This window comes from Fusarium fujikuroi, chromosome FFUJ_chr02 (assembly GCF_900079805.1).
Source record: "Fusarium fujikuroi IMI 58289 draft genome, chromosome FFUJ_chr02".
NCBI lineage: Eukaryota > Fungi > Ascomycota > Sordariomycetes > Hypocreales > Nectriaceae > Fusarium > Fusarium fujikuroi.
Genome location: NC_036623.1, coordinates 1,843,548 through 1,866,258, shown reverse-complemented (window position 1 = coordinate 1,866,258; position 22,711 = coordinate 1,843,548). Strand labels below are relative to the sequence as shown.

The following is a 22,711-nucleotide window of genomic DNA, read 5'->3' as shown; positions in this document are numbered from 1 at the left end:
ATGATATCTCCGCTTGATCCTAGCAGCTCGCTAGCAGAACACGAAGGGTCAAAGACTAGATACATTGAAGCACCACTCGAGTAGCTGAGACTAATTAGAACACATGCCATTTTATCATAATGGTCACTAGAAACATATGTTAAGCAATGCGACCTGCTTGGTAGACCTGGCCAAGCCACAAGCATTTGTTTATAGAGCCTGCATGTAAATTTCGCAGGTATTCATGTGAGACGATCTTGTGTCATGGTTGTCGATGTCCCGCATTCCAATGGGTGATTGGCATTGAGCAAGCAAATTGGCAATGGTACCCTAGGCTGTCTTGGCAGCAATGAATGTCAAAGAAACAAAGGTAAATGCCACATAGGAAAACTCATAAAGACGGTCCATGCTTTCTATTGTTTTGATTCAAATACCTACCTGCACAGTCGTCTGCTGATAACAGCCACACTACATGGTGTGTTCAACGGTTTGTCTCTGGACTGCACAGGTTTTCTTCAATTTGAGGGGTCGAGGCATGTGCACTCGGCACTTCAAAGGAGCCGCGGATCGAAACATCGGGATAGTTTCCGCAAAAGAATAGAGGGCGGAACTAAAGTCCAATGTTGTAAGGCGATTCGAAGATCTTGGGGTAAATTTTCTGGCTACATAAATAAGGAGCAGAACTAACGAAGATAGTCGATGAGAGATGACCAGGCGGGACAAAAACGCGGGGATGGAGGCAAGAGAATGAAGAATGCTATTGCTCGATATGCCGAGGCCAGTTGAGTCGGCCGGGAGTCGATTACGGGAAGTGCAAGATTCCGTGCAAATGGCGGCTTCATACCTATTGAGCGTGTTCGTTTTCGGAACCCCGCCGGCGCCGGCCGCAATATCTCCTGATTCGACCGCCGTCACTTACCGTTTGATCTTCCGGGCGCCGGCTGCGAGGTCGCTCCCTGGAAAGCGACTGGAAAACACATATCAAGTTCCGAGTTTCCTTTCTATTTCATCATTCTGTTCCTTCTAGCTTTTGAGGCGTCTGTGCGGTCTAAGTCATCCAGTCCACCACCCTCTTTCTTTTCACGGCAAAGAATCACAAACTCGAAAGTGAATCGTTGGACACTTTTACCATCTCCAAAGCGACTCTGGCCTGAACCCCTGCAATCCCGCAATTGAGCCCCAACAACAAGAAGAACCCCGGCTTTAACGGTTCAATCCGAGCCAACAACCGAGCGAGATAAGACCACTGTGGCATTCCGTAGCTGTTCTGAGTAGCACATACCTTTACCCTTTTGAGGAGGTTTCGTTTCAACCTGCTACGGGTAGGTATAGTATTTCCATAATAGCTACGAGTTAACAAGAGTTGGGTTTTGGCTGCTGAGTAGATGGGTTTACGTGGCCAAAGTTCATGATTAGTGCTGATCCTTCAAATCGGTAAGTGCGGTCCAGGAAATCTCACCTCGCACGATAAAGGATCCTCGGGTCATCCATTAATCTCCTACTTTAGCGCGAATTTGTTACTGACAGCGCATCCTTTCTTTCTAGACACTCCACGCCACATCCCACTTTCCTCCTCCTCCTCCTCCTCCCCCGCCTCCTTTCCGGCCGATGAGTATTGGGACAAAAACCTCGAAATCTCGTTGAAACTCGGCAGATCCTGATTTTGTCACTGGCATCGTTGTGTTTGCTGGCTCTCTACCTCTTGACCACGAATCCGCCCCAGCGCTTTCGTAGCCATCATGGCTGAACTCGACACTCTGGACATCGTCGTCCTCGGCGTTATCTTCCTCGGAACGGTTGCATACTTTACAAAGGGCAAGCTATGGGGTGTTACCAAGGATCCCTACGCGAATGGCTTCGCTGCCGGCGGCGCTTCTAAGCCGGGTCGCACGAGGAACATCGTCGAGGCAATGGAAGAATCCGGCAAGAACTGTGTTGTCTTCTATGGTTCTCAGACCGGTACTGCTGAAGATTATGCTTCTCGCCTCGCCAAGGAGGGTAAGAGTCGATTCGGACTAAACACCATGATTGCCGATCTTGAGGACTACGATTTCGACAACCTGGATACCGTTCCCAGTGACAACATTGTCATGTTCGTTCTCGCAACTTATGGTGAAGGTGAGCCTACCGATAACGCGGTCGACTTCTATGAATTCATTACCGGCGAGGATGCCAGCTTCAATGAGGGCAATGATCCTCCGCTGGGCAACCTCAACTACGTTGCTTTCGGTCTCGGAAACAACACGTACGAGCACTACAACTCTATGGTCCGCAATGTTAACAAGGCTCTCGAGAAGCTTGGCGCTCACCGCATCGGTGAAGCTGGTGAGGGTGATGATGGTGCTGGTACCATGGAAGAGGACTTCTTGGCCTGGAAGGATCCCATGTGGGAAGCCCTCGCTAAGAAAATGGGACTGGAAGAGCGTGAAGCAGTCTACGAGCCTATTTTTGCCATTAACGAACGCGACGACCTGACTCCTGAAGCCAATGAAGTGTATCTCGGTGAGCCCAACAAGCTGCATCTCGAAGGCACCGCCAAGGGACCATTCAACTCTCACAACCCCTACATTGCCCCTATCGCTGAATCTTATGAGTTGTTCTCCGCCAAGGACAGAAACTGCCTCCACATGGAAATTGACATCAGCGGTTCTAACCTCAAGTACGAAACTGGAGACCATATTGCTATCTGGCCTACCAACCCTGGTGAGGAGGTCAACAAATTCCTGGATATTCTCGACCTCTCTGGAAAGCAGCACAGCGTTGTCACTGTCAAGGCTCTCGAGCCTACCGCCAAGGTTCCTTTCCCCAACCCTACAACCTACGATGCCATTCTGCGATACCACCTCGAGATCTGCGCTCCTGTTTCACGTCAATTCGTCTCTACTCTCGCCGCATTTGCTCCCAACGATGATATCAAGGCTGAGATGAACCGCCTTGGCAGCGATAAGGATTATTTCCACGAGAAGACTGGCCCGCATTACTACAACATTGCCCGTTTCCTTGCCAGCGTCAGCAAGGGCGAGAAGTGGACCAAAATCCCGTTCTCTGCCTTCATCGAGGGTCTCACCAAGCTCCAGCCCCGTTACTACTCCATTTCTTCCTCGTCTCTGGTTCAGCCCAAGAAAATCTCGATCACTGCCGTCGTTGAATCCCAGCAGATTCCTGGCCGGGATGATCCTTTCCGTGGTGTTGCTACAAACTATCTTTTTGCCCTAAAGCAAAAGCAGAACGGTGACCCCAACCCTGCACCTTTTGGTCAGAGCTACGAGCTTACAGGCCCCCGCAATAAGTATGATGGCATCCACGTTCCTGTCCATGTTCGTCACTCCAACTTCAAGCTCCCCTCGGACCCCGGTAAGCCCATCATCATGATTGGTCCTGGTACTGGTGTCGCTCCCTTCCGCGGTTTCGTGCAGGAGCGTGCTAAGCAAGCCCGTGATGGTGTTGAGGTTGGAAAGACACTCTTGTTCTTTGGTTGCCGAAAGTCAACCGAGGATTTCATGTACCAAAAGGAGTGGCAGGTAAGACAATATAGAATTCAATCGTTCGAGGCTTATACTGACTGTTTCTCAGGAATACAAGGAGGCTCTTGGCGATAAGTTTGAAATGATCACCGCCTTTTCTCGAGAGGGCTCCAAGAAGGTTTATGTTCAGCACCGACTTAAGGAGCGATCTAAGGAGGTCAGCGATCTGCTCTCCCAGAAGGCTTATTTCTATGTCTGCGGTGATGCAGCCCACATGGCCCGCGAGGTCAATACCGTCTTGGCACAAATCATTGCCGAGGGACGTGGGGTGTCTGAGGCCAAGGGCGAGGAGATCGTGAAGAACATGAGATCAGCGAACCAATACCAGGTATGTAGTGACTTTGTTACTCTTCACTGCAAAGAAACCACATATGCTAACTCAGAATTACAGGAGGATGTTTGGTCATAGAAAATGGGGCGAATGGCATACTAAATTTAAAGTCAAGTCATCGGCGGCGATGGCTCTTCAGGTTTCATGGTTGGTGTTCTGCTCGACTGCGACTATGTTCGTGGTGTTGATATTTGACGAGATACAAAGTAGACTCGAGGGTTTTCTTGCAGCAAACTAGAGGGATGGTGTTAGGATGGCTTGGTACATTGCGGTATATGGTTTGCAGCATCTACATTGTTGTCATCGTTTGTAACCTGTCCACGAGAGCTTTGGTTATCTGCGCCATCACAGCCTTTCTGCCACTTAGACATGGACTTGCCGACAGAAGCAAGTCTGTAGATCATCACCTCATGCTACCTTAGTAAGACGAACCAAGTTTAAGATGTAGGAAATCGACAAGCCATGTTTAAAATTCTGGGCCAGACTGAATATTTGGCCAGTGCTCCTGTTGAAGGTATGATGATGAATGAAATAAATACAAACATTCCAACTCAGCATTTGTATATGCAGTCATGTATGGGCCGGCCCATGCTGGTATGTGATGGCGTGTCGATAGGTATTAGGGTAATGTTAGATATGGGGAAACTGGCCACCCCTAGAAACCGGCTATCTGCTTTTTAATCTAACTACCTAATTTATAATATCTTAATTAATTTATAACTTTACTAATTTTAATTATAGAAACTTATAAACTATATTAATTAATTTAAAAATAATAAAATTTATTAAAAAAAAATATAAGTATTACTCTTTAAATAATTATAAATAGAATTTCTATAAATAAAACTACTATAGCTTATAGTATTAACTATTTTACCCTTTAAGATTAAATTAAAGATACTATAATACTAAAATAAACTTATAAATTTAATTAAAAGCTTTTAGCTATTTAAAAAAGGTATTTAAAAGATTAAATATTAATTTAAGTTAATTTAAAATATTTTATATTATATTAATAAATTTAATACTTTATAAATTAAATTATAATATATAATAGCTTTTTAAAAGGTATTAAAAAATATTAATTATTTACTTTTATAAATAGAAATAAAAAAATAAAGACTTTATTAAAAAAGTATATAGATTTTAATTAATATAATAAAATATCTATTAAACTTATTAAGGCTTTTTTTATATTATTATTAATACTAGCAGTTTAAATAGTTAAGTAAAGAAATAGATATAATATTAATAAAGTTAATATAATAGAAAGGATAGAATTAAATAGTTTTTTTATTAAGTTAAAAGATAAAAAGTTAATATTTATTTATTAGCTTAATTTAAGATCTTAAATTATAATCCTTAAATATATTTTAGTAATAAAAAAGGTCTTAAGACTTTTAATAATCTTTAAAAAGAAAATAGTTTAATAATAGTATTTTCTAAAAAAATTAAATTTTTTAAAAAATTAAAAATTTATTAATAGTAAAAAAGGCTAAATAAATAACTATATTATATTAATTTAATTAAAAATAGTATTTATTTTATTAATAAAGCCTAAAAATCCTAAAAAACTTTATTTATTAATTTTTAATAATTATAGAAGTTATATAACTAATAACTTCTTATTTAAGTATTATAATAATAATATATTTATACTTTTCCTTTTAATATATACTTTTTATATCTTTTAACTATTAAATATTATAGTTTTTAGACTATTAAAGAAAGTATATTAAAAATTCCTTTTAAATCTTACTTTTATTATAAATTTAAGTTATATTAATAAGATTACCTTTTTATATAATTATAATAAAGCCTAAAAAGAAGCTATTATAAAGTTAAATGCCCTAATTAGCTAGAAAGTAACTAAATTATAGTTAGTTAATTTAATAAAGGTCTTAATAAACCTAATAGTTATTTAAACTCTTAAGATACCTACTTTTATTATTATAGCTATTTTTTTAATAAAACTAAAGAATTTTAATCTTTTTATAACTTCTTAATTATCTATATAGCTTTATTAAGTTATTTAAGTTATTTTAAGTATTATCTTTAATAACCTAACTATTAAGCTACTTTTCTAAAAGATTAGTAATTAACTTAATAATTATAACTTTTTAATTAAATATTAAAAATAAAAAATTATAATATTATAGATAAAATAAAAGAAATATCCTTTAAAAAAGAAAAAAAAAGTTATATATAATAAAAATATTAAGTTTATAAAGATATTAATAATTTTAAAGGCTTATAAATAAATATAAAAAGTATTATAACTATAAAGAATATTAAATTATATTAAAAAATTAAAACTTAAAGATCTTTATATTTAGTTTTATTTAAATATTTATTAATATAAATTTTATTAAATTAAAAAAATATAGTAGTAATTAATTAATTAAGTTCTTAATTATATCTTATTTTTAGTGTTTTATTGAGGGTGGCCGGTTTCTAGGGGTAGCCGGTTTCCCCGTATCTGACGTTATATGCAAGCCGTTTAGACATAGAGTAAGCCTACCCTGCATCACGGTGTGGTTGGTCGCTGACACCACCAATTGAAGGGCTTGGGATTTTTTCTCCCTTGCATATTGCAATCGTAAAACTTTATCTCTTTCCGTCTACATGCACGAACGCTAGTCGAATAAATTCCAACAACCCGGTACTTGGAAATCAGTACTACGTTATGGCGTTGGAGGATATCTTGAAGCCATGCCACAAGGGCCGAACCTGAGCATTTGAGCAACTCGAAGTGCTTTACTAGATGAACTATGGGTACGATGTGGTATTATCACGGCCGACGATATAAATTCAAGAGTAATACGCTTTACTTACCTACCCTCGGGGAGAAATATTAAACGGCCCAAATGTACCAAAATTTGCTGGCGTTCCACCCATCGAAGGGTCTAAATCGCCGGGCTGAAACTTGACTAAAAAGAAAGTCATAACGCATGGACAGGCAATACAAGACAAGCCGAGCGGTTGATGCAGGTGCAAACTGCACGGATACAAAAGAGCATATGAAAAGCAATATGTGTACTCACAGGTCAAACATACTAGACAAGCCAAGAGCTAAAAAGCTGATATTGAAGTACTACCAAGGATTGGAAAGCATCACGAACATGCAGCTTACAGAGACATGCATACTTAGGTGTTCATGGAATGGGATGGCGAACATGCACGCCTTGTCTAACAAGATCTTGCATAATCTTCAACAAATCAGAGCGCGAGACATTGGGAAAATGACTACAAGAGAGTTCGATATTTGAGCTCAAACAAGCGACTAGGAAATGGTTGGTTTTGCTCGCATGGGAGATCTGTTTGTGCTATGAGCCATGCCGCAAAATACCTGCCTAGAAGTATACGGAACATACTCTTATTAAGACACATCTTGTACACTCCCCAATATAAGTGTCTGCGTACTTCAGCTGGGGTCCAAGCCATCTCTCAGTACATACAAGAAAGGGCTTTAGATCCAGGCCACTTCAGCTATCTAGATACTGACCTTTGAACATATTAACTTTTAGTAACAAGTATCATTGCTTCTGCGTGTTCATGACCCAGGCACATCTACGAAAGACTTACGGTATGTTGCTTTGATTCACACTGCTTTTCATCAGTCACCACAATAATCTTCCTATTCACTGCCGTTTCACTGGCATTGACTTTCGTCTTTCCTGATCCTTGTCTTCATGGGTTTCAACATTACGTTTCCTTCATCACCAAACCGATGTTCTCGATGCTGTTCATGCTGATATCTGGAAAGCCTCGGTCCTCGCACGAATATCGGCACTGCCCAAGTACCCATCGCTCTGGCCCGTATTTAACAACAGAACAATAGACAGACAACGTGACTATCATTGCAGATATTCTCAACCATACATACATAATTGTTCTGATCTTGACCCATAATAACCCTTTCCGTTGCCTCATCCTGAGGTATTTAATACCTAGTAACAAGCTCGTTCTACAAACTTCCATGGGAGGTGCTTAGGTCCTTCCAATATCATTGTCTGGAAGTGGCAGGCAGAACCTCGCTTCGCAGCTCTTGCCAGCTTCCTAAGATAGGTTGACACTGTCAGAAATCCTGAGGCTGTCAGAGGGTCCGCATTGAATTTCTCCTCTTTGCTATTCTTCTTATTATTCCTTCCCATTGTTCAAGATTCATCCAAATCATATCTCATCCGACCTTCTCACTCAACATCAACAGTGTTTTGACAACATTTTTTGCGCGGACATAGGTCTTACTGATAGCATCATTCTTGCCTTTTTCTCAGCTGCAAAGGTCCTTCCTCTTTCATCAGTATACCTCTTTCCGACATCATCATTTTTGTGCACTATTAGGTAGGTGCTTGCTTCATCCTTTCTCTTCCTCTATTTCCCCTATATCTTCGCTCGTCTCTTCTCATCCTCTCTTTGTCTTCTTCATCTTCTTTTCACAGACTTCATTCAGCGCTCCTCATACCTTCAATCTCTTCTGTACTCCATCTTGCACGCTATCGTGGCTAATTTACTTACTCTCGCTTCATCTCAGTCTTGGTACCCCAGAGTTCGTCATCATCGGCTTCTTTCAGCCTGCTTTGTCCATCAACTGCTTGATCATCATTCAAGCCCTCGAGGTATGTTTGCTGCAGACCTTTGCCCCAGTCACTCTGTTTTCACGCATTCATCCCTCAACCTTATCACAGCAATACAGGACTGCCAGAATATCGTTCGTCCATATACTCAGTGTTGGATGTCCTGTTCGAATCCCTGGGAACATCTGTTCTACCAAGTTACCATACCCTCTTGTCGTCACCCACACATGCACTTCTCAACTGACATCTTGGATACAGCCAGATTTTCACACATCCACCGATTATTCGCATCTTGCACTGCTTTTTGCAGCCGATCTGTTGCTTGTGAGGTGAGATACTTGCAGTTACCCCTCTGGATGTTCAATCTGGTGTAGCAATATCCCTTTTCATCTTCAAGCCTAACCGAGTCCGAGCCTTCATTATTACCAAATGAATAATCGTCTGACATTTGCATAGATATCTCAGTCATACATCCTCATTCAATGGCGACCATGGAACCGACCGCTGGTGTGGCACCTTTCCTCTCCAACCAGCCTGATAGGCGACCTCAGCATCTCGCTATCCCTGGCTCTACCGATCACAATGCTTTGTTGGGCCACTTTCAGGGGTTGAGCCTTACGGGCATGACTTTGCCTGCTCCCCAGGGCGCTCCTGTTCCCATGCCACCACCCTACATGGTTTCTCCCGATGGACTCATTCTTGCCTCCATGCCCGGTTCCCAGTCGGTTGCCCTTAACCACCCAAATGAATCGGCCTATCCTGGTTATCAGATGAATGGAGCCTATGCCAACCCATATGCTCTATCCGGCCCTCTCATCCCCTTCACCCCCGCTCGCGCCAATGCTGGACATCCTCGAGGTGATCGAACTCAGTCCGAAGTTCCTGGTTTGGAGAACCGCCGCGGCTCCTACTCGACCACAGAGTCCGCACCTGCTACCCCCTTTTACGGGAGCTGGCCAAATCGTGAGCATGGTCCCAGAGTTCACAGCGACCGATCAGCGTATACAACTCCTTCTCCCCACCAACTCCTTGGCTCTCATCATGTCGAAGCTACGACTAAGACAAAGCCTTCTCCAGTGTCTGATCACGTCCTGGATGAGATCTTGGCAAAGGAACCTGCCATTCCTACGGCGGTTCCCGCAGTTTTCACACCTGCAGGTCAGATGAAGAGCCTTGAACAGAGCCTCGAAAATCGAATCCCCGGCAACCGCAATGTCTATATTCGTGGCCTTTACCCGACCACCGATGACCATACCCTGTATCAATTCACTTCCCGTTTCGGTGAAGTCGAGACTTCCAAGGCTATCATTGACACTGCCACGGGTGCGTGCAAAGGGTACGTTTCGTTACGCAAATCTTGGAACAAACAATGACTAACAAAGACAAGATTTGGCTTCGCAAAGTTCTTTGACGTTGCTCACTCCGAGATGTGTATTCGCGGATTCCATCGTCTTGGATACGAAGTCGGCTTTGCTAGGGCATGTTCCCCCAACCCATGGATGAGTGTTGAGAAGGGTAAACTGACACTTTTTTCTTTCAGGAGTCTTTCAACTCTCGTCTCAAGGCTGAGGGTGACGACGACTCTACCAACCTGTACATCTCGAACCTTCCTAAGTCTCTGACAGAAGTGGTACGTTTTGAAAACCATGGCTCAATATGTTCTACAGCCTCTAACTGCTGCTAGGAGCTCGGCGCCATTTTCAGGGATTATACGATCTTATCCAGCAAGATCCTTCGTGATAGCATGGGGAACAGTCGTGGTGTTGGTTTCGCTCGGTAGGTGCTCAGGGCTAAGGATGAGTGTATGTGGCTAACAGAAGCACAGCTTTGAGAACCGAGACATTTGCGATGATGTTATCGAGAGGTTCCATGGTTCGAGTGTTGGCGATGATGGACTTCTCATGAACATTCGCTACGCTGATACTCCAGCTCAGAAGGAATTGAAGCGAGTCACCGCTGAGCGTCGTCAGTTCCGAACGAACGAGTACAATATCGGAGCCTACGGCACTCCCCTCGTCGGCTATGGTGGCTCCATGTACCCTCACCATGCCCAGAACCGACGAGCAGCCATCCCCATCACCCGGCCGTAAGTTTTAATGCGTATTGTTTTCTCACAGAGGTTGACACTTTCCTAGTCCCATGCCCCCGGCTCCCTCTGTGTCCGATACCAACAATGAGACTCGACGCCTGGCTTCTCAGCTTCAATCCATTGGGTATGAGACAGGGCTGCCCCGGGGTTCTGTGACTTTTTTCTAACCCTTGGTATAGGACGGCTGCTATCGGGAGCACCAATGAAGTGATTGCCACACCCGCCTCATCCGAATGCGGCGAGAACACCCCCGTTCACGTGGATGGAGTGGTGACTGGCTCATCCTTCGATGCGTCCCCTTCGATCAAGAAGGAGATCAAGAAGGAGATCAAGAAGGAGATCTAAGATCTCGAACTGCCAACAGTTAAAATGGATTCTATCTGGCTGGTAACGCCGGAACCCGCGTTTTCATTTATTATTCGTCTCTCGTTGTTTTCCGTCTTGGAGTGTTTGGCTCAAGCATCAACAGTGTAGCCATCGCGGAACATCTTATGGTCTGAGGTAGCTGTTACACTCGAGGAATTCATGCCATGATATGATGTCATGAGCTTTTGTAGTTTAGATTCGGGGGCTTCGTGCCATAAAAGTCAGAGGGCGTTTAGAGAGAATTTTCTTAATGTCATAGAATTCCTTCAGTTATTTTGAGTCGCAGATTTGTTGTGAGCGAAGATATGCTTGGTTGGCCTTGTTGGATCTTCCAAGATATGGGTATCATTGTTTTTCATTCATACTGTCAGTTTAGACATGCTCTCCTCTACCATATCCTCCTTCGAAGCCATAGCATCATCGCCAAGTAGACCGCCTGATACCTGGCCATCATGAGGGTGTTCTGTGTTATCTGTATCACTGTTCTCACTCTCTTCGTCACTGTCGTCACCCTCATCTTCATCGTCTTCATCCCCACTATGTTGAGCCGTTTGATCCCCCTTTTCCTTGATAGCAGCCTCAAGATCTTTCAACATCCTCTTTGTAAAGCCAGAAGCCTCCACCGTAGCGTCGAGTCGTTTCACGCCATCCTTACCCACTGTCTTTTTCGCATGTTTGAAAAAGGGACCGGGTTCTGTTGGAACAAAGTGAAATCTGCGCTCGAAGAAGCGCTTGATGCAGTTCACGTCTCGATCAAAATACATCTCGGCATTTTGATGTTCCATGGAAATCATTTGGGGGAAGTCGATGATGACTGGCTCGAGTGTCAGAGTCTCCTCCCCATCCTCAGATTTGATAATGTTCTCCTTGATCAAGATGTTGAATTCATTGAAATCACCATGAATCAGTCCTTGTTTGGCGAGTCGGAGGATCAAAGCAATGAGGTCAGCATACAAAGATGCCGGATCAGGAACTTCCGCTATCTGTCGAAGAGGAAAGGCGTCTATTAACGACATGACAATTGTGTGCCGTGATTGTGCAATGGGCTCGGGGACGGGGAAGCCTTCTTCACGTAGAGCCTTCATGAAAGCAAACTCCTTCATGGCAGCGAGCCGTGAAAGATACATCCATGATCCAGATTGTCGATTCTTAAGGTAGTCTCGATTCGATTTGACGGTTCGGAAAGAAATTCGGCCCAGTCGATGGATCTTGAGGACTCGTTGGGTGCCGCTATGATCTGCCACAACCATGATATCACTCTCTTTACCCACACCAATTCTGTCTCCTACACTGTAGACATCCTTTTTCTTGGCATAGGTGTGAAGTGCAAGGTAATCGAGTCCACCATACGTGAGTCGATATCCATCGTATTTTGCCTCCTTCACCCGCGCAATGAGACCGACTTTGGCAAGGGCTGAAATACTCTTATGAACGCTTCCGGCACCACCGCGAAGGCGTGAAATCTTTTCAATCAATGAAGTTGGGACAAGTTCGTGGTTCTTGCTTCCCATTTCGACCTATAATTGGTTTAAGTCTTGTGTCTAACCGTGATGGCCAGGGCGTATGCATACTGCTGTCAAAACTCGCCAATCCTCAGAGGCGAGGTGGCGCATTGCCCGTGTATCTAACTTCATGGTGGGCCGCTTTTGTAGAGAGTTCCAGGATAAATGCTTGAACCTCTATCTCAAGGATTTGTTGAAAACTGATGTTTTTTGTTGTTGGAGTTGGAGGGGTTGATGTTGTATGGTGGGGTTATTTTTTCTTGAAGATCTTATCGCTCGTTATCAAAAGTCTGCCTTCTTGGCAATGTGGGTCCTATTGTGCTGGCTTGCACGTGATGAGGCTGGGGATAGCCAGGCGGCAGCGCTTCGCGTAACCCAGCAGAGCTACCGCTACCTACAGCAAAGCACCTTGAGCTTAGCCAAGCAGCCTCCATCAGTTTCCATCCACACCAACCCACGACCACGATAGCACAACTCTCAAAACTGACACGCCGCGATCACTGAGGACACAGCTCAGGCTTGTATAGTAGTTTACCTTTCTGCTTTTTTTTTTTTGCTGCCAGTCTGCTCAGTGGACTCTACCAGGCGCCCCCAGGCCTACGACATCAACATGGCTCAAGACAGCGAGGTGCCAAAGGCGGCCGACAAGGGCAAGGGCAAGGCCGTCGACGATGCGAAGAAGGACAAGCAACAGACAAATGGAAAGAAAGAGGAAGAGAAGATTGAGAGTATGAGGCCCTGCCGTTTGCATGAAATGATGTACTGACTAGGGACCTAGCTGCTGAGGAGGAGCTCAACGAGGAGGACCAACAACTCAAGAATGAGCTTGAATTGCTGGTCGAGCGCTTGACCGTAAGTTTATCCGCTAGCAAGTCTTCGGTGCAATGGTCTTAACAATATACAGGAGCCAAACACGGAACTTTACAAGCCCGCCCTTGAAGCTATGAAGAACCTGATAAAGACGTCGACGTCATCCATGACAGCAGTTCCAAAGCCCCTCAAATTCCTACGACCGCATTACGAGTCCTTGACGAAACTTTTCGAGCAGTGGCCCAAGGGCGAAGACAGGACCTCGCTGGCGGATGTTCTCTCCGTCATCGGCATGACGTTTTCAGATGAAGACCGACAAGACACACTGTTTTACAGACTTCAAGCGCCTTCATCTGACATCAGCTCGTGGGGTCACGAGTATACTAGGCATCTCGCGCTTGAGATTGGAGAAGTGTATGGAAAGCGAATCGCAAATGACGAGTCCACCAAGGACCTGATCGACCTGGCACTTGTTTTGATCCCCCTCTTCCTCAAGAGCAATGCCGAGGCCGATGCAGTGGATCTTATGAGCGAACTTGAAATCATTGAGGAAATGCCCAAGTTTGTGGACGAAAACACGTACGCTCGTGTATGCTTGTACATGTCTTCAATGGTGAACCTCCTCACCTACCCCGACAATGAGACTTTTCTCAAGACCGCACACGACATCTACATGGAATACAAGCAGTTTGCACAGGCTATGGTCCTTGCAATTCGACTACACGATTACGAACTCATTAAGTCTGATTTCGACAAGGCTGAAGACCCTGCCCTTCAGAAGCAGCTTGCGTTTCTGATTGCGCGGCAAAGAATAGTCATTGATGCTGATGACCAGTCAGAAGAGAACACTGCCCTTGTGGAGTCCGTCGGCAACCTGAAGCTGTCGGAACATTTCAAATCGCTTGGCAAGGAGCTCAACATTCTGGAGCCAAAGACCACCGAGGATATCTACAAGAGTCACCTGGAGAGCAGTCGAGTTGCAGGAATGACCAATCTGGACTCTGCTCGGCATAACCTTGCAGCGGCATTCGTCAATGCTTTTGTGAATGCTGGTTTTGGCAACGATAAAATGATGCTTGTCGACGGTGAGAAGGAGACATGGGTTTGGAAGACCAAAGCCGACGGCATGATGTCCACCGTTGCCTCCATGGGCACCCTTTTAATGTGGGATATCGAGAATGGGCTTGACAAGATCGATAAGTATACGTACTCCTCAGAGGCAGAGATTTCGGCTGGCGCAATGCTTGCTATTGGAATTATGAATTCGGGCGTAGTAATGGATTCAGACCCAGCCATTGCCCTGTTGGCTGATGGGGACAAGCTTTACCATCCCAACCCCCTCGTCAGGACTGCCTGCATCATGGGCCTTGGACTTGCTTATGCCGGCTCCAACAAGGAGGACGTTCTCGAGCACTTGCTACCCATGATCTCTGATGCTAGTGTTGATATGCAGATTTCGGCAATGGCTGCTTTATCCTGCGGTCTTATCTTCACTGGCTCTTCTCACCCGGAAATCAGCGAGGCCATTATCACTACTCTAATGGACGACGATCGCAAAAACCAATTGACTGACAAGTGGACACGATTCTTGGCTCTTGGTCTAGGTCTTCTCTTCTTTGGTCGCCAAGAAGAGGTTGATGTTATCCTCGAAACCCTGAAGGCCATCGAGCATCCTATGGCCAAGTCGACCGCTGTCATGGCTGAGATTTGCGCGTGGGCCGGTACTGGCGCTGTCCTTAAGATCCAGGAGCTTCTTCATATCTGCAATGAGCATCAAGAGGAGTCTGAAGAGAAGAGGGGTGACGAACTTCTGCAGGCATACGCGGTGATTGGTATTGCACTTGTGGCTATGGGTGAAGATATTGGACAAGAAATGGTCCTGCGTCAGTTCGGTCATCTCATGCACTACGGCGAGGCCAACATTCGAAAAGCTGTGCCCCTTGCCATGGGTCTCATTAGCCCCAGCAACCCTCAAATGAAGGTGTATGATACCCTCTCAAGATACAGCCACGACAATGATCCTGAGGTTGCTATCAACGCCATCTTTGCCATGGGTCTTCTGGGTGCAGGCACCAACAACGCCCGATTAGCTCAGCTGCTTCGACAACTCGCCAGTTACTACCACCGTGATCAGGATGCTCTTTTTATGGTGCGAATCGCCCAGGGTCTCCTCCACATGGGTAAGGGCACTCTGTCAATCAGTCCCTTCCATACAGATCGTCAAGTTCTGTCCCGTGTAGCGGCCGCTGGTCTACTTGCTACTCTTGTCGCTATGATTGAGCCCAAAGAGTTTATCACCGGCCAGTCACATTACCTCCTCTACTTCCTTGTCACGGCCATGCACCCCCGCTTCCTTGTTACCTTGGATGAAGACCTCAAGCCTCTCAAGGTCAACGTCCGCGTGGGTCAAGCCGTCGATGTCGTTGGCCAAGCTGGTCGTCCCAAGACAATCACTGGCTGGCAAACTCAGAGCACACCTGTGGTGCTCGGATATGGTGAACGAGCGGAGCTGGAAGATGAGGAGTATATTAGCCTCAACAGCACTCTAGAAGGCTTGGTAATTTTGCGGAAGGTAAGTTGCATAACGTTCAACAAACTATCCTCACGTGCTGACATGAACTTGTAGAACCCTGATTGGGAAGCTGAGAAATAGACGGGTTGAACTTGTTATTAGCATGGTTCTGGTTTCTAAAACCAGGCAAGTTACAAAGCCAGACTTAATCACACTGTATTCTATGGTAATCTGCCGTAAGCGCAGTAAAGAAGCGGGTAGGAATAGGCATTATGATAGACGGAGAAACCAAGTGTGGAGTTTTATCTTGGTCCAAAAGCAACGTGCTATGTCAATTGATGCTGAACCGAAACTGCCCATGCTGTCAAAGCTGGTGCTACCCTTTGAATTAATGTAAACAAACCACGTCTTTGTAATAATGACCATCGTATCCGTCCATGCTGTCTATCACTGTGGCCCTCATGATGAGGACAGATTTCTATATGCAGTATGTTCCAAAACCCCAAAAAAGAAAACCCTTTTCAACATTGTGGACTTTTTACCATGTTTTGGGCCCGAAGTATTCACCTTCTGGGAGGGTATTATAGGAGCATGCTTGCCAGTCACAACCCTGCTTGTACACTTCAGTGCCCCACCATTTGAGGTTCTTTGCAAGCCCAGGGTAGATGAAGCCGAAAAATACAACTACTATACCAAAGGCAAGCCCAGAATCGAGGGCGGCGCTCAAGGTCATGGTGTACTTGCTCCACCAGGCATTGTGACGATTCTTGATAAGGTAGTTGAAGACGTAGCATACAAGCACCCAGACGGAGAAGTTGAGGCCTGTTGCAGGAGGGATCCAGGACATGGCGCCGAAAATAACAGGTAGGTTGACCTTGCGGAGAATACTGGAGCGGTTACGTCGACAGTAAAGCCACAGGGGAATGGGGAGGAGAGCGCCAAGGGGGAAGAACCAGACCAGGGAACGATATATGGCCTTCGGACCAAAGAATTCGTTAGGTCCAACGACACCCCACAGAATGGAGCCGTTGAAGTGTACTCTTGCAATGGGACAGGTGAATCCATTGAGAGCTTCTGAGGTGCAAATGCCTTTGATGTTCGCGAACATCCAGTTGAGCACACCAATCTGAGTCAGCGACGAGACAAGTGTCGCGACGATCTGAACAAGAAAGAGGATGCGAGGAGGAATCTTCATGTAGTGGCCGAGTTTAAGGTCAGAAGCAAATTTGATGCCTTGCGCTGATGAAATGTAGCCGTATGTAACAAAAACCATGTTTGCGATTGGGCGACCTGGAAACACAACACCGCAGATGAGTTGACAGATGAGATAGATGCTGCTATGTTGATTTGTGACAGCCATAATGATGCCATTGGGGATGAAAAACAGAGCTCCAAGGCCAAGCGCGAGAAGAAGGCCGTACCAGGGCAAATGGACGGGATAGCTAGACCAGTTAGCAAGGGAAGGCATCTGAATAAGGGGGCGCAGACTTACTATTCGACAACGAAGATGCCGATGGCAGCCATGGAGAGAAACGTGATTAGATACCAACTCAGAGGGGCATCCTTGTATCTCTTCATGAGTTTGCTGTGAATATCTTCGCGGCTAATAATTCCATCTACATGAGAAGTGGATGTTGACATGCGCCTCTGGTCCTCGTCGAACGATTGTCGTGGTAGAGGCCCAGGAGAATCTGCTACCGGTTCATACTTGGGCTGCCCATCCTCGCGAGCCTCCTCAAGTGCTCGTTTCCAAGACTTCCATATATCCTGACCGTGCCAACAGGCAGTATGCGTCAAAAGAGCAGCCAGACCAGCGAATTGAACACCATAGCTCAACACGTATGTGATTGGCAAGAACACTCTGCTGTAGCTCTGATAGGCCTCTCGATCAAAGAGAAAATCGTGCGTAAGAATCTTGCTGACATCGTAGACCTTGCCCGTGTTGTCGAAAACAGCAGCTGAAAGAATCGGCATGTACGATGAGAAGAGAACGTTGGTGTAGTAGAGAATAGGTGCAATAATCCACATTACCACAGCTAGACCTCCGATAACATTCATAGCAGCCCAGAACGGGACAAGTAACGGTGAGCCAACGTAGGTCACTTGCGCCCAGTCAAAGGTCAGGGGAAAGAGCCCAAGACCGGAAGATACGCCGAACAGATTTGCGATAACGACATTTTTGGGCGCAAACCAGGTGATGACGTTGAAATAGCTGAGTGCTGGCATAAGTAGTCCAGGGAGAAAATAGAAGAGGAAAGATATAGTCCAGACAATGTAGAAGAATTTCCACCTGCTAATGGTCCAGCCTCCGGCAGGTTTGTTCTCCTGTTTGTGAAGCGTCGAGAACATAGCTGCCGACATAAGAGTCCCCGGCCAGATCATTCCACTGGGTCGAACTAGGAAGCGGCGTGTTATGCCTGCAAAGCCATAACCGAGAATCTGGGTGGATATAGTGAGAAGAAGTTGGTACACGATAGGAGCTTCCTGGTTGTAGAACTGAGTCTGCTCAACGATAACATCTGTCGCAAAGGCGAAGCCAAATGCAACGTTGCTACTGACATAGACGCAAGTATGTTCCTTTTCGTTCCAACGACCTTGCGCTAGCCATCTCCTCCAACGCGTGCGTCTCTTGATCTTATGCGATCCATGTGCATCGTCACTGACAGAAGTCGTCCGTACACCATCGATAAACTCCTCCTCGGGGTCATAAGGTCGTTTTAGCACAAAATCCCACAGATGTCCAAGAGGATGGACAAGCAATAAGGCAATAACTGGAGTAATGGCAACACTGGGGTATCTTAAAGAGAAGAACAGATTGGTCGAAGAGCCTAGAATGGCGAAAATGACAGAGAGACACCACATGCGTGGCGTATTTATGGATAGAGTGGTATTGTCTGTAGGCGGAACGGACGCGCGAACAGCCTCGTGAGGCGAGTTTTCTTGATGCCCAGAATCTGATGCGGCCGAAGAAGCGTCATCCAGCAGTGCGCCATCTTCGGACAAGTCGTCCTTCATGCTACCCTCGAGAACACCGGTATGTGTAGGTTCGGTAATGCCCAGGCGGCCTTCAAGGCCCGAGACTAGGACGGCGCCATCGATCTCTTCTGATAACCTCGAGGAGGATTTCTTGCCAAGGGTGGAGCGGTGCGAGGCCTCGCTGCGCATTGTATCCGGAACGTGACGGAGCTGGTGGGAATCGGGATCCCAGCGATCACTACCAGCGGGTGAATTGTTGCGACTGGGTGTTAGTGAGACCGAACCGTAGGGAGCAGCATCGGAGCGAGCGGCGGCGGAGCGCAAGAAGGGCGTCTTCTTGGAAGCCATATCTATAGTGTCGTCTATGGGTTGAGGAATGGCATCTAGACTATCGTCGGAATCGATATGATCAAGAGGCTGCGCCGCATCTTGATTACCAACGAGAACCGGTGGAATAGCAGCTGAGGTTGGAGCCGAAGCGTGAGTAGAAGTAGATGCAGATGCAGGTGTAGATGCAAATGCAGATGCAGCTGGGGTAGCAGCGGTACTTAATGATGGAGGAGGTATATGAGAGGCCGGAGCCTGATACGGCAAGACATGACCCTTGGCTTGGACTGGGTGTGAGGGTGAGACAGTCACAGTGGACCTGGCAGAGGATGAGGATGCAGACGTGGATGTGGATGTTAGGGGCTGAAGGGCGACGTCCTGGCGGAGTGGAGGGGAATCACCAGCAACCCTGTCTCCAACCCTCTCTGCCAGGGACGAAGACGCTGAAGATTGGCGGCTTAGGCTTCGTTTGCTGGAAGAGATGGAGGCCGAGGATGAGTTGGTGGTGTGTTTGCCCATGGCGGGGGCGTGTATCGTGTATCAGTATCTGGCTGGCCACCTTAAGCTATGGATATGGATGCTATCCACACTCTCGTTGACTAGCGAGCCAAGCCAGCGTGAACGAAATAGGTAGCGACTTAGGAGAGGCGTGATCGAACGGGCTCCAGCTCTCATCGATCTGGGGTGTGGCATTGCCTTGTAATGGTATGGAGCAGCATCAAAAGGGCTTTGATACCATGGGAAAATGTGGTTAGAGGGGCCGTCCGCTAGCAAAGTGCCTCAAAGGGATCCAATTGACAGCAGGTGGATGGCATTAATGACAACAAAGCATATCCAAAGACAGTGATAGGTAGAAAGACATAATGCATAATAAAAAAGCAAGGCTACGGCGCGTTACGGGAATGCCCATCAAGCAAGCAAGAGCTTTTGGAGAAGACAGCCCTGTCTTTGCGCATGGGGTGTTCAAGGGTTTTGAGTGGGTGGTGACCAGGGGAGTCGGTGACGGGATGACGGCAATCTAGGTGCTAAGCTACTGAGGCAGGACAAAACATTGAGCATTGTGCATGAGTTAATAGTACGGTATTCAGCTCGCGGAATGGCTTTTGGTATGACTCGGAGAGTATGCGGTGTATCAGAAGAATAGACCACATGAGCGTTGATATGGATGATGAATTTCATGCTCAAAGCACTATTGACAGTTGCATGACTTGCTAACAATGCTTCCCGAAGATGCCAGGAATGACAACTATCCAATTGCAATTCACAAATAATTGGGCAACCAAGTGCCATTCCACAAGGGAGCACCCATATCTTTGCCAAAAACGAATGAATGGCTGGCTGTCCTTCATCTCGCATGTTTATTAGGTAGTCTCCCAGGCCATCTGTTCATCAGTTTCATATGTACAGCAGTGCACTCAATTCTGGGAGGTTTTGGTGCCATCCAATATAACGAATCAGACATATAGGGTACTCACAGCCTGAAAGTGGCTGCAGTATACTGGTGTTTGACGAGCCGTAGAGATGCTCTTGATCTCTATCTTTCCTCACTCTCGGTCATACAAACCCTTGTTCCCGTCTCCGAGACGCACTGAGCACCAAGCACCTCATCGTCAAAGCCGGCAACAAACAAGCGGGCCGAACCAAAACCCTGACGTCCCCATCTCGGCTACAGGCCACAGGACAGGGAAAGCTCAAATTTCTGAGGACGGTTGATGGATCTGATTAGATAACACCCGAAAGATGTGATCATAATCACAACCCAAATCCCTGTGTTTTACAATGGCACCCTGGCTGTCCTATGTCTGGCCTGTTTGGTCCCGGCTCTGTCGCTATCAGAGCACCTAGGAACCGTTCCTGACCCTTTGACGATCCAGATAGGTAGCCCTCTAGGGGCAAGAAAACAGCGAACCTTGCTATGGGGTGTCAAAATAAACTCCGCAAAAGTCACCCTAAGTATAGGCTATATTATCTAAATCTTTTTGTCATTAGGATCGAGGTCTTGTGTTTTCTTTCACCCCCTAGGTAGCTTAACAGCCTCCGAACCTTATACTGCTGAACTTGTAGATCTGCCGCTGTTTGTCGTAATCGAGCCACTATACTTCAGCCTTCTGCCCCGTTGCAAAACGATCTGGTAGTGAGTGAATCCTATTCCTCTCTATAGACAGTGGACCCCTGAAGGCTCCTCTTATGACACGCCCCAGTCCCTGGAAGGAATTCGGATCCTCATTTCAGACATCCCACGCGTTAACCACCCATGCTCAAACTTGGTCCTCGTCAGCAATGCCTGAGACATGGCTTTAGCTAGCCAAGACTGGGTTGTTCGTCCCAACTTCTGAGCAATAGAATATCTCCTAACGTTGGATACAGGGAAACCGGCCACCCCTAGAAACCAGCCACCCTCTATAAAATACTAAAAATAAGATATTATTAAAAATATAATTAATTAATTATTACTATATTTTTTTAATTAAATAAAATTTATATTAGTAAATATTTAAATAAAACTAAATATAAAAATCTTTAAATTTTATTTTTTAAATATATTTTAATATTCTTTTTAATTATAATACTTTTTATATTTATTTATAAGCCTTTAAAATTATTAAAACCTTTATAAATTTAATATTTCTATTATATATAACTTTCTTTCTCTTTTTTAATAAATATTTTTCTTATTTTAACTATATTATTATAATTTCTTTTTTTTAATATTTAATAAAGAAGTTATAACTATCTAATTAATTACTAATTTTATAGAAAAGTAGCTTAATAGTTAGGTTATTAAAGATAATACTTAAAATAGCTTAAAGGACTTAATAAAGCTATATAAATAATTAAGGCATTATTAAAAAATAGAAATTCTTTTCTTTTATTAAAGAAATAGTTATAATAATAGAAATTAGTATTTTAGGAGTTTAAATAACTATTAGATTTATTAAGACCTTTATTAAATTAACTGGCTATAATTTAGTTACTTTCTAGCTAATTAGAGCATTTAACTTTATAATAGCTTCTTTTTAAGCTTTATTATAAATATATAAAAAGGTAATCTTATTAATATAGCTTAAATTAGTAATAAAAGTAAAATCTAAAAGGAATTTTCTATATACTTTTTTAATAGTTTAAAGACTATAATATTTAGTAACTAAAGGATATAAAAAAAGTATATTAAAAGGAAAAGTATAAATATATTATTATTATAATACTTAAATAAAAAGTCTTTAATTATATAACTTTTATAATTATTAAGAATAAGAAAATAGAGTTCTTTTAGGTTTTTAGGCTTTATTAATAGAATAAATACTATTTTAAGCTAAATAAGTGCTATATAGTTATTTATTTAGCCTTTTTTACTATTAGTAAATTTTTAGGCTTTTAGGAAGTTTAAATTCTCTAGAAAATGCTATTATTAGACTATTTTCCCTTTAAAAATTACTAAAAGTCTAAAGACTTTCCCTATTACTAAGATATACTTAAGAATTATAATTTAAAACCTTAAATTAGGCTAATAAATAAGTATTAACTTCTTATCTTTTAATTTAAAAAATAGATTATTTAGTTTTATTCTTTTTATTATTTTAACTTTATTAATATTATATCTATTTTTCTATTTAATTATTTAAATTATAGGTATTAATAATAATATAAAAAAGGCCTTAATAAGTTTAGTAAAAGCTTTATTAAACCTCTTAAAATCTATATACTTATTAGGTAAAGT

At 44.1% G+C, this 22,711-nt stretch overlaps 5 protein-coding genes; 3 read left to right on the top strand and 2 right to left on the bottom strand.

Moving 5' to 3' along the window:
* Positions 1–1,718: 1,718 nt before the first annotated feature.
* FFUJ_04716 (probable NCP1-NADPH-cytochrome P450 reductase) lies at positions 1,719–3,912 on the top strand (the record flags this gene model as incomplete). XM_023571964.1 has 3 exons in its annotated part: positions 1,719–3,500; positions 3,553–3,831; positions 3,895–3,912. 3 exons carry the CDS (start codon positions 1,719–1,721, stop codon positions 3,910–3,912), a joined length of 2,079 nt encoding a protein of 692 aa, XP_023426182.1.
* A 4,990-nt stretch (positions 3,913–8,902) lies between these two features.
* FFUJ_04717 (related to single-stranded DNA-binding protein MSSP-1) lies at positions 8,903–10,845 on the top strand (the record flags this gene model as incomplete). XM_023571963.1 has 7 exons in its annotated part: positions 8,903–9,747; positions 9,799–9,874; positions 9,952–10,041; positions 10,096–10,187; positions 10,237–10,497; positions 10,547–10,624; positions 10,680–10,845. The coding sequence occupies 7 exons, from the start codon at positions 8,903–8,905 to the stop codon at positions 10,843–10,845; spliced, it is 1,608 nt and encodes a 535-aa protein (XP_023426181.1).
* Positions 10,846–11,225: 380 nt separating this feature from the next.
* Positions 11,226–12,500, bottom strand: FFUJ_04718 (probable RIO2 protein; the record flags this gene model as incomplete). XM_023571961.1 has 2 exons in its annotated part: positions 11,226–12,383; positions 12,438–12,500. The coding sequence occupies 2 exons, from the start codon at positions 12,498–12,500 to the stop codon at positions 11,226–11,228; spliced, it is 1,221 nt and encodes a 406-aa protein (XP_023426180.1).
* Positions 12,501–12,978: 478 nt separating this feature from the next.
* Positions 12,979–15,831, top strand: FFUJ_04719 (probable 26S proteasome regulatory particle chain; the record flags this gene model as incomplete). XM_023571960.1 has 4 exons in its annotated part: positions 12,979–13,096; positions 13,147–13,220; positions 13,273–15,750; positions 15,805–15,831. The coding sequence occupies 4 exons, from the start codon at positions 12,979–12,981 to the stop codon at positions 15,829–15,831; spliced, it is 2,697 nt and encodes an 898-aa protein (XP_023426179.1).
* A 397-nt stretch (positions 15,832–16,228) lies between these two features.
* Positions 16,229–19,512, bottom strand: FFUJ_04720 (related to sexual differentiation process protein isp4; the record flags this gene model as incomplete). XM_023571959.1 has 2 exons in its annotated part: positions 16,229–17,132; positions 17,183–19,512. The coding sequence occupies 2 exons, from the start codon at positions 19,510–19,512 to the stop codon at positions 16,229–16,231; spliced, it is 3,234 nt and encodes a 1,077-aa protein (XP_023426178.1).
* Positions 19,513–22,711: the final 3,199 nt, after the last annotated feature.